At 32.2% G+C, this 11,036-nt stretch overlaps 1 protein-coding gene across 1 annotated transcript; it reads left to right on the plus strand.

Annotated features, from left to right (window-relative positions):
• Positions 1–2,937: 2,937 nt before the first annotated feature.
• LOC108344202 (probable pectate lyase 4) lies at positions 2,938–4,390 on the plus strand. Its single transcript, XM_017582667.2, has 4 exons — positions 2,938–3,381; positions 3,487–3,842; positions 3,934–4,069; positions 4,169–4,390. Exons 1-4 carry the CDS (start codon positions 2,938–2,940, stop codon positions 4,388–4,390), a joined length of 1,158 nt encoding a protein of 385 aa, XP_017438156.2.
• The last annotated feature ends 6,646 nt before the right edge of the window (positions 4,391–11,036 follow it).

Genomic DNA, 11,036 nt, shown 5'->3' on the forward strand with positions numbered 1-11,036 from the left:
AAGTACATTATAGTGAGTTCATTACATCCAATTCCAACTAAAGAAAAACTACTCCTAGTCATCTAAACGTACACATTTGAAGCAATCCCTTGCAAAAATGGTGTCTTGATGCCTTGAAGTAGTCTCCGGAAGTTCCTGAGATGTTTTTGTTTCTTTCTTTTGTCCGGAACTTCTATTCGAAGAAGAATGTTTCTGTCGCCCTGTCACGTCTTTTAAAGCCACTTAAATTCATTAATTCGCTTAGCGCACATGTACTGGTGCGCTATGCGAATCTTCTTAACTACTGTATTTTAACTGATGTTATTCGCTCAGCGCACAGGTATTGGTGCGCTATGCGAATTTTCTTTTTCTGGCCGTGCGAATTTTGGCTTTCGCTTTGCGAAAATTGGCTGACAGAATCTAAATAATAAATTATTTCCTGTACAATATTTTACATAACAATCTACTACCTATTACAACTTTTCAATGAGGAACAACATGAATAATTACAAGATTGAGTTCATTTATAAATATAAAAACAACTTTTTTTCACACTTATCAGGAGGTCCTTATATTTGTGGGTTCGTTTCACTTGGGTCCTCCAATTTTAGAAGTGATCAATTAGGTCCCTAATTTAACAAAATTGAGTCAATAATACCCTTTCCGTTAAATGCAATGGACGGCGTTAACTTTTTAAACAGGTGGCATGCTTAGACATCATTTTATTTGCAGGTGGCAGAGTTTAAGCTTAATACGTGGCAGAACCAAGAGTGACGAGAGGTAGAGTTTGAGCTTTCAGTCTTCTGTGGTTCATCTTCTTCTCCTTCTCCCCCCTCTCTGCAACACCCCGCTTCTCTGAATCCCTTTCTGTTAATCATCTGTCTTTCAAACTAAGATTTTTGGGTTTGTCTTTTAACTCACCAAGAAGCAAACTTAGAAGTATTTCTCGAAAGCCAGGTGTTTTCAGAAACAAGATCCAGGTTTTAGTGTCAAAATTTGCTAGTAAAATCTTGATCCCCTCCCCTATTTTTTTCCCTTTGAAACTAGCCAAGAGAAATTGAAGAGAATTTCAACGCCCCAAGGACCCAGAAAGAGAAGAAACGATTCAACGAGAGAGAAAAAGAGTGGAAATAACCCAACAATTTCTCATTCTCTTTCAACTTTCAACTCTTGAGACCGTTGATTTTGCTTGGCAACTTTTCATTCCCCGAAGAACACGTTTCAGCCCCTTCGTTAGACCCATTCGCCGCGTAAATAAAACCCTGCTCTCAAGTTAACCCCAAATCGCACCTTTATTTTTTTTTTCTCCTCTCAACACTTGAAACTTGGAAGATTGTATATAAACAAACAAGAATTTAAGATCTGCCATGAAAATAATTCCCTTCCCTTCTTCTGCAAACTAAGGAACTACTTGCCTTCGACTTTGATAAATTGCGTTTTGGGATTCTAATATGAGTAGCAATGGCGAAACTTGTAGTGCTAGTCTCGACATTAGCGCTTTAATTTGTCACGCTGCTGCTGGTGCCTCTGCAGGTAATTAACTTTCGCTTCGACCCTTCTCCTATTTTGGGTTCTTTATCATTGGGCCTGTGTCAATTTGTGAATTTTGATTCTCAGTTGCTGTTTTGGTAATTTCTATGCTAGTCTTTTCCAGAACGGCTTGTTTTACAGCGTGACATTCAGTATTGATGGATTAACTATACAAGGGTGAGCGAGGGGTCTGATGGCAGCTATGATGGGTTTTTACAGCAGCACAGAGTTTCTGCTTCCCTCAAATCCGTTCAAGGGTGAGCGAGGGGTCTGAAGGTTCTTCGTCCAGGAATGGATCTATGAAGGATGTATTGAAAGAACAAACCTTGTCCCAGGAAATTAAAAATTGCAGAAATTGCCACATATTAAGCTCAAACTTTGCCACCTGCAAATAAAATGATGTTTCAGCATGCCACCTATTTTAAAAGTTAACGTCGTCCATTACATTTAACGGAAAGGGTATTATTGACTCAATTTTGTTAAATTAGGGACCTAATTGATCACTTTTAAAATTGAAGGACCCAAGTGAAACGAACCCGCAAATATAGGGACCTCCGAACCTATTAAACCAAAAAAATATAAGCAAAGTTTTAATTTGGGATAAGTGACTAAGTCTCTTTGGCATAGGTAGCTTTTTATAAAAATCTAAAAATCTCAACTTCTTTTAACAAAATTAAATTAGTCTTATATACTTTAAAATAAATTTTGGATATCTCGCATTTGATTATTTTTTTTAAAAAGTTAAATCAAAAAATAATTTGTTGTGGATCTTATTTGGGTATGTGTATGGTCGTCCATGTAGTCTATCATTCCAAACAAGCATAATAGGGTGATAACATATTTTCGTACACCGGATTCAAAATCTAATTTCACATACCACACTTTATCTTTACGGCCTTTTTATATTTTTCTAGAATAAATTAGAAAAATTATATTTTTTTATTTGCCGTCTCGTCACGATTTCACTTGCGACTCTAAGCAAGTAGTTAATATTCTTCACAATATCCATTTACGATATTGATATTGCATATCCATAAGACATGATATTAAATTTAAATTACTCTTGATTAAATTTTGAATTAAATTTCAGCTATGGAAAACAATATTATTAAAATTTGTTAAATTGGCTTCTCTAGTTAATGCATATATTTAGTTAATGCATATATTTAGGTAAGAGGTTAAGATTTAAAACTACTTAAACATTTCTACTCACTTATTTCTATTCATAGCTTCTTTTGTAAGAAACCCTATCTTATGATAGCTTGAAAAAACAACTTAAACTAACTCAATAACATGTTTTGTTTATATATAATCAATTTCTTACACCACAACTTCATAAAAAAAGAAAAAAATACTATAAAATCATTGTTTCTCTTTTTCTTCTATCTATCCTATCTTGATTTTACCTAAAAACAAGTATTCTTCGTTATGGCCTTTCTTGAACCTCAATACTTGTTTTTGGCCCTTTTAATTTTCTTTCTCCTTTCAAAGCTTAGTTTTGCAAAGCAATCAAGGATAAATGGTTTGAAATTAAATGTTATTGATCAATGTTGGAGAAAATATCCTGAATGGAGGAAACACCAATATCAATTAGCCACATGTTCTGTGGGTTATGCTGGCAAAATGATAAACAACATTGGTAATGACCTCATTCATTACAAAGTTACTGACTCTAGTGATGATCCTATAAATCCCAAGCCCAACACCTTGAGGTATGGAACTTCTATTATTCAAGGTAAAGTGTGGATCACATTTCAAAGGGACATGCAAATTAAACTAGAGAAACCCCTTCTCATTAGTAGTTTTACCACCATTGATGGTCGAGGTGTTAATGTCCACATCGCTAATAATGCATGCTTAATGATATTTAAGGTAATTAATACTTTCTACTAATTAAACTTGTGAGGATAATAAACATTAAGAAAATTATTTTCATGATTTATCAATATGTATGCATCTTTACTTATTTAATTACAGGCCACCAACATAATTATCCATGGCATTCGAGTTCACCATTGCAAACCTCAAGCCCCTGGGATTGTGATGGGGCCTGAAGGAAAGGTGATTCCTTTAGGTCATGTAGATGGAGATGCAATAAGATTGGTTACTGCTTCAAAAATTTGGATTGATCATAACACACTTTATGATTGTCAAGATGGTTTGCTTGATGTAACACGGGGTTCTACTGATGTGACTATCTCCAATAATTGGTTCAAAAACCAAGATAAGGTTATGCTTCTTGGACATGATGATGGATATGTGAGAGACAAGAATATGAAGGTTACAGTGGTGTACAATCATTTTGGACCTAATTGCAATCAACGTATGCCAAGGTAAATAACTATTTTTATACTAAGTAGTTAAAAATACACAAAGTAATAAGTAATTGTATTTCCTGTTATTAAGAAACAATTAATCTTCTAGGATTCGTCATGGATATGCACATGTAGCCAACAATTTTTATCAAGGATGGCTTCAATATGCCATTGGTGGAAGCATGGAACCTAGTCTCAAAAGTGAAGCCAACCTCTTTGTAGCACCAATGATAGGAAATAAGGAGGTAATAAATTTTAAAAAATTTGCTTTAAGTATATTTGATATCCAATTTATTACTAATCACTTAAGTATTTTTTTAATGCTAATTATTTATTATGTGTAGGTGACATGGAGAAAGAGTAGTGATATAAGTGGAGATACATGGAACTTTCATTCGATAAGGGATAGTTTTGAAAATGAAGCTTCCTTTAATATAACAAAAGGAGGAAGTGTGAAAAAACCAAATTATACTAAAGAACAAAATTTTAAAGTTCTTGATGCTAAATTCGTGAGATTGTTAACACGTTCATCTGGTGCGTTACGATACAATAAAAATTATGTATAATGATCAATCAAAATATAAGAGAAGTTATGTTTTGAATTATTTAGCATTTTTATGATTTGGACTATGTAAGTGAGGAAAATTTAATTTCTCTCCAAACCTTGTAAATTTACTATATAACTATAATTAACATTTATATGATAAAAATCTTGAAAGATGCTCCTTACTTAAATTTTTATCAAAGTTGTTTAGCGATTTAGAATAAGATTTTTTTAATGATATTTTAGGGATAGACAATACTATTGCAAATTGTAATACGTAAGATTACAATTTATCTCTTAAAGTTTTTATTTTGATAAAATTCATAGTTAAATATTAATTTCACACAAATATATTAAGGGTGTTTGTGAGCTAGGTTGGATAAAATTTGAGCAAATCCATTACACAATGTTAAATATGTTTTTAGTTTCTCAACTTTGAAGCACAATTAGATATATTTTGCTGCCAAACTTAAAAATGAATAAATATAATTCTTTTAATCAAATCACGTTAAATTTTTGAGCAATGTTAAACATGTTTCATTCTAACATTTGAGTTGTTTATATTATTTGATACGTTCCCACTTTAATGTCAAATGTGAAACAAATTCGACACGTCAAATTTTTTTATCAAATTGGGTTAAAATGATTATATCTAGGGATGACAATAGGTTGTGTCGGGAATGAATATTGCCTACCCACTACTCAACCCACAAGAAAAATATCCACCCGCTATACATGCAAATACCTGTTTATAAGTGAGTATTAAAAAGAATATTTTATAAGTTTTTAAAATAAAATTTAAATAAAAATACAAAAAAAAATATAAAATATAATATAAATTAAATTAAATGTAAATTAAAAAAATTAAATTTAACCTGATAAAATACAAATTAATTTTAATTTCAATTAAATTTAACTTAATAAAATATAAATTAAAACCGGGTACTAAACAAAAATTCAACTCTTAACATGGGACGAAGTAAGCATTTAAGCCTTAAATTTAACTTAATAAAATATAAATTAAATTTTTATTTTTATTTTTTGGGATAGCAGATACCTGCGTGTACATGAGTATAATACTCATATCCGACCCGTTTATAAGTGGGTATTAAAAATATCCACTACCTGCTATCTATCCGTAGGTAATAAATAGTCATAAATATCAACTATCTATTGTGGATTATTTATATTTATAAAGTTTGGATATCAAATTTTCAAACAAAAACAAATTTCAATTTCCATTATAGTTTAAAAACTAAAAACATATTTAATTTTTAAACTAAAAACATATTTAATTTTTAAAAACTATTAAATTGAGATGATTTTTTACATTTTTTTATCTTAATCTCAAATCCAAATTAACCCGCTCTTTAATGGATTAGATAAGGTTGGGCCAATATTTTGAAAAAAAAATTGTTAAATATTATAATTTTTAAACATAAACCTAATTAAAAAATTAAAGTAATGTTAATACAAATTAATTCAAAACTTTAAGTTAATAAATCATTTCACTACAAGTCAAATATTTTTATGGTTTGAACTTCGTAATTTTGAATTGATGTTCAAGTATCAATTGTAAGCGAAAGCATATGTTTGTTTCTAGATAACAAAGAGTCCAACTTCACATTTTCATCATAAAAATACAAAAGAATAAGCAACATTTGACATGGGTGGAAACTTTAAAACAAGGATGAGTTCTCGTATAAGCCTCAAAGTTTTCTTTTCTCCATAAATCTAAAGGGGATTTCATCCATTATTTTCGTCCTATTAAGTGCAATAAGCTTATAAGCTTTTTCTCTTGGTTGAATTTAACATTAGAGTCACCTCATATTCTTTCCAATACCTAATGTTATATGTTTCTTATCAACATTCTTATTAGACTTCATATAATAATTATTCAAATGTATAATCAAGTTAGTTATTTCGTACTTTTATTATTAGCCTTATATGAACTCGCCATAATACTTGAAAATGTCATTGTCCTATACATTGTTGTAATGAATGAAAACTTTTGAAATCATCTTTGTAAGTTTTCCGTTGAGTTTTTGGTATGAATTAGATGACTCTAACATATATGAACCTTTTACATTAATGATCACTAAACTTTAAGTGATACGGATTATTAGAGGATATTATTGGTGACACATGAGTTGAGACATTGATTCTTTCCATTACAATGACAAACCTAATATATTCGTAATATATTAGTGTGTACATTGAAACTATTATAAATTACAAAAATATTTTAATAATAATTAATATTAGATTTAATACATAATTTGGTCCTTACTTTTTGGGATTTGGTTCAAAATGGTTTTACTTTTTGAAAAAGTTCAGTAAGGCTCCACATTTTTTTTTAAAAATGTTCAATTCCGTCCTTTTCGTGGACGCCGTTAAAAACATAACGGTGCTGATGCCATTGTGGCCAAATCTGAGTGAGGTGTTATGTTGGAGGATTACGTGACACTGTGAAGTGAAGTGTGGGTTCCTTTATTAAAATCAAAGAAAATTTCAATCTAAAACCCTAATGTTTTAAGAACCCTAAAGTGGAAATTAGAATCAGAAACCCTAAATTGGGGAAAAATCTCCAAACTTTTTATGCATTTTTGCCTTCCTTCCTTCTTCACCAACAGTGCGTCGTACATCGAACATGGCTAATCCTCTCACACTTTTAACCCAATGATCCATTGGTTTTTCCTCTTTCTATCGTGGGTTTCATAAAACCCCAATCTTGATCCCTTTTCTGGTGCGCCGCCATGTTTTCTATCGTGGAGCTCTCGCAAGCAGTGGTGATCATGGGAAACATAATGATTTTTGGTTGCGTTCGAAGTGATGGTGGTTTTGATTCTGGTTTTCTTACAAGTCTGGCGAGGCACTCTATTTCTTCTTTTCCCTAACAGAAGCTCCCTTGTACATTCACAACGAAGCTCTGTTTTAGGCAGTGGCGTTACCTTGTTAGTGGTCTACGATGGAGTTGTGGTGGCTGTCTTCGAAAAGCACTTGCGACTGTGGCACCTTCGTAATGAACGGTCATTCTTTCAACAACAATCACTCCGGACAACTTCGGGGTGATTTATGATAGAGTCGCGATAGTGAAGCTCGTGAGCGACAACGACTCAAACACATCTTTCTTCTCAAGATTTGGTGGATTTGCAGCGGTGGGGTTGCTTGCAACAAAGTGATGGAGATCTTGATGAACAAATTTGGTTTTGGGTATAGATTGAAATTTTCTTTGATTTTAATAAAAGAACTCACACTTCACTTCATAGTGCCACGTAATCATCCAATATAACACCTCACTCAGATTTGGTCATAGTGGCATCAATACCGTTATGTTTTTAACGGCGTCCACGAAAAGGATCAAATTGAATATTTTTAAACAAAATATGGGATCTTACTTAACTTTTTCAAAAGGTAGAACCATTTTGAACCAAACCCCTAAAAGTAGGGATGAAATGATGTATTAAACCTTAATATTATGTGTCATATAATTTTTCTTTTGTGAATCTTTTAACCCGGTGAAACTTTTATACCTTGACCCGGACTAAGACCAAGCCGAGTGACAGGTCTAGGAATCAAAGAATAAAGACAGCCGCTCATTTAACCTTGTACATTTGAATGTTTTTATTTGCATTAATACTATTTATTTTTTACGGACAAAATTCATTGTATAGGTTTATTATTAAAGTCCTTTTTTTTCCTTAGAAGTTTATTTTTTATTGTTTAAATATTTAATTTTATTTATACGTTGAAGTGAGTTTTTCCTATCACACATTTTTTATTAATTGAAGTTTCTTTAATTTTTTAATTTAATCCTCCTATTATATATAAACTTTACTTTTCATTCATAATATAAATTATAAATTTAAATAAATTACTGTGAATTATCTTATATTTAGTTATTGTATATTGTTAATTTAAATATATCTGTGGAAAACTTCATAAATATTTTCTCCCCTTTTTTCTTCTTTTTATAATTTTATTGTCTATGCATCTTTTTCACCTATCTTCTCTCTTTTCCCCGTAAACTCTTTTGTACACATTTCTCTTTAACATATTCTGCGGTATAGAAGCTAATGAGTTTAGATATGGAACATATTCTATCGTGTCATTTTCTTTTACCTTATTCGATGAGTAATTGACTTAAGAATTTTCTTTTTCTTCAACTAGATCATCCTTTAACATAATTTTGATATTTTTTAAAGAAATTTACTATTGCATAAAAGACTTTTTATGACGGATAAAATGAACATATTATGATAAATGGATTAACATCATATAACTGATAATCATAATAGGTTTGTACATTCTATGACATAGGAAAGGCTAATGTACTAAAATAGTTTTCGTAAGATTTGTATAAATTTTAACACAAACATCCATATCGACAAATCCTAACACATGCAATTATACATACTAGACTTAACCATCTGAATACATGTATTGATGTAGATTTTTGATAGATTATGCACTTGTGTGACCTTTACTACTTTATAGAGCCATTGCCAATGAGTTTCATTTTACCACACACAAGGTTAGTCCCTGTCACGGTCATAAGAGTTCTTATGACAAGACTTCCTATTCTTCTCACCACATACCTTTCCCTGCTCTATATAAGATTGAATGGTTATTGGAGCGTCAATACTAAATTCTTACATCAATACATATATAATCTTGAACACCACCATAAAATCTTTCTACAAGATTCATAGAATTACGTCGATTGAACACATATACCATGCACATTACTAAGAACAAACTCATTATCATCCCTATATCATGTATAAACAAACATCATACCTACTCTTACTAAAATTACTGTCCATGAAGCATCACTAATTTCATAATATATATCTATGTTGTTGCTTCATTCTCAACCTCACACTGAACGACTGAAAAAGAGTCCTCCCTAAGCTCACACCATTTTAGGGTGATCATTGCAAAAGATAAAACACACAAACAACAAAGGCAAAAGCAAGGGTAAGCTAGTGATACAAAAAATTTTAATAATACATCAAAACATATTAAACATTTTACTTAAAGACACACATCTTACACAAAATCGACCAAAAAATTTATGCATGACAACCACCCTTTGACTTGACTATCCAGATTACTTTGAATATCGAGCTATGGCAGTTCATGCACTTGTTGTGGTGAAACAGTTGGCCCATCCCAAGCTACCACACAAGGTTAGTCTGTTATCACTCGCCTTAGGCCAAGGTAAAGCCCCTAGACTAGGATCTCCTGCCATTCTCACGACATGCCTCACCTTTCTCTACTTGAGAATGGGTTACCATTATAATGTTAGGATGAACTCCAAGACTAAGCTTCCCATATTCATACTTACGATAATTAAAACCACCACTGAGAAGCTCCTCCTTGGAACTCTCTTCCACACCTTTGAAACTATTGATATTAATTCACATTCACATAGTACACCAATACTTGAGACTATTGGTCATGCATTAAAGAAATCAAAACACAATTACTGTTAGCAAAATGATGAAGATGAAGTTTTGATGATATCTAAATCAAGTCAAGAACAACCAAGACTCATGAAGAATGATTTTTGAAGACTTGTAACTTTTGTAATAACTGTATGAACATAGGAAATTAATGGTTTTATGTATGCATTCAAAAGTGATGTAAAAATAAACCAAGAAGCAAAAACTGTGCAGTGCTAATCGATTAACAGGGGTAAATAATCGATTATTCCAAAGAGCAATGGAAAAGCTCAAGCACTGCATGCTAATCGATTAACAAGGGTTGTTAATCGATTAGCGCTAATCGATTAGCATGGGCTGTTAATCGATTAGCAAGGTGACCGTTTGAAAAACTAGCCGTTTTCGAACTGTTGGACTATCCGTTGTTTTGTCTTTTAGTGACTAATCGATTAGCAACTTAAGATAATCAATTAACACAGTCAGAAAGGCTAAAAACGAAAAATGGAAGAGCCTTTGGATGAGTCTATAAATAGACTCTCATTTCCTCTCAAGGAGATCAACTACATCTCTTCCCTTGTGCTCAAATACTCAGAAACTCTTGAGAATTGTGTGCTCTTGCTAGCTAAGGAAACTCTGTCTGTAGAGTTGGTGATATACTGCTACGGTGATAGAGGAATAGCTGGTTCATCCTTGGTGTGTCTAAGGAAGTGATCGGAAGAGGAAGTCATCCTTCGTGAAGTATTCGGAGGAAGTGTTTCATCCTTTGTGAAGATTCAAAGGAGGTGTTGTCTCATCTCTTGTGGCATCAAGAGAGGTGTTTTCTAAACTTTTACAAATTGTATCTTAGTGATTGTAGTTTGTAATTGTTTTGTGATTAGTGAATTGTTTATCTTGTTTTGAGATAAGCGACTGGACGTAGGATTGGTAAGATCCGAACCAGGATATAATCATCTGTGCAAATTTCTCTCATCCTTACTCTATTTTATTGTCTTTATTATTTGCTAAGTAAGTTTAATTGAGTAGAAATTTTTAAGGCACACGTTTTTAGTAAGAACCAATTCACCCCCCCTCTTGGTTTGTTATTCCACGCTAACCCATCCGCTGCAGCCGCTCTGACAATTGGTATCAGAGCTTGCTTTGATAGTCATTCAAATGGCGGGATCACATCAAACCTTTGCAGAGGGTGCTTTTATCAATAGACCACCACTATTCACAGGTGAA

Source organism: Vigna angularis, chromosome 8, assembly GCF_016808095.1.
Source record: "Vigna angularis cultivar LongXiaoDou No.4 chromosome 8, ASM1680809v1, whole genome shotgun sequence".
In the NCBI taxonomy this organism is placed as follows: domain Eukaryota; kingdom Viridiplantae; phylum Streptophyta; class Magnoliopsida; order Fabales; family Fabaceae; genus Vigna; species Vigna angularis.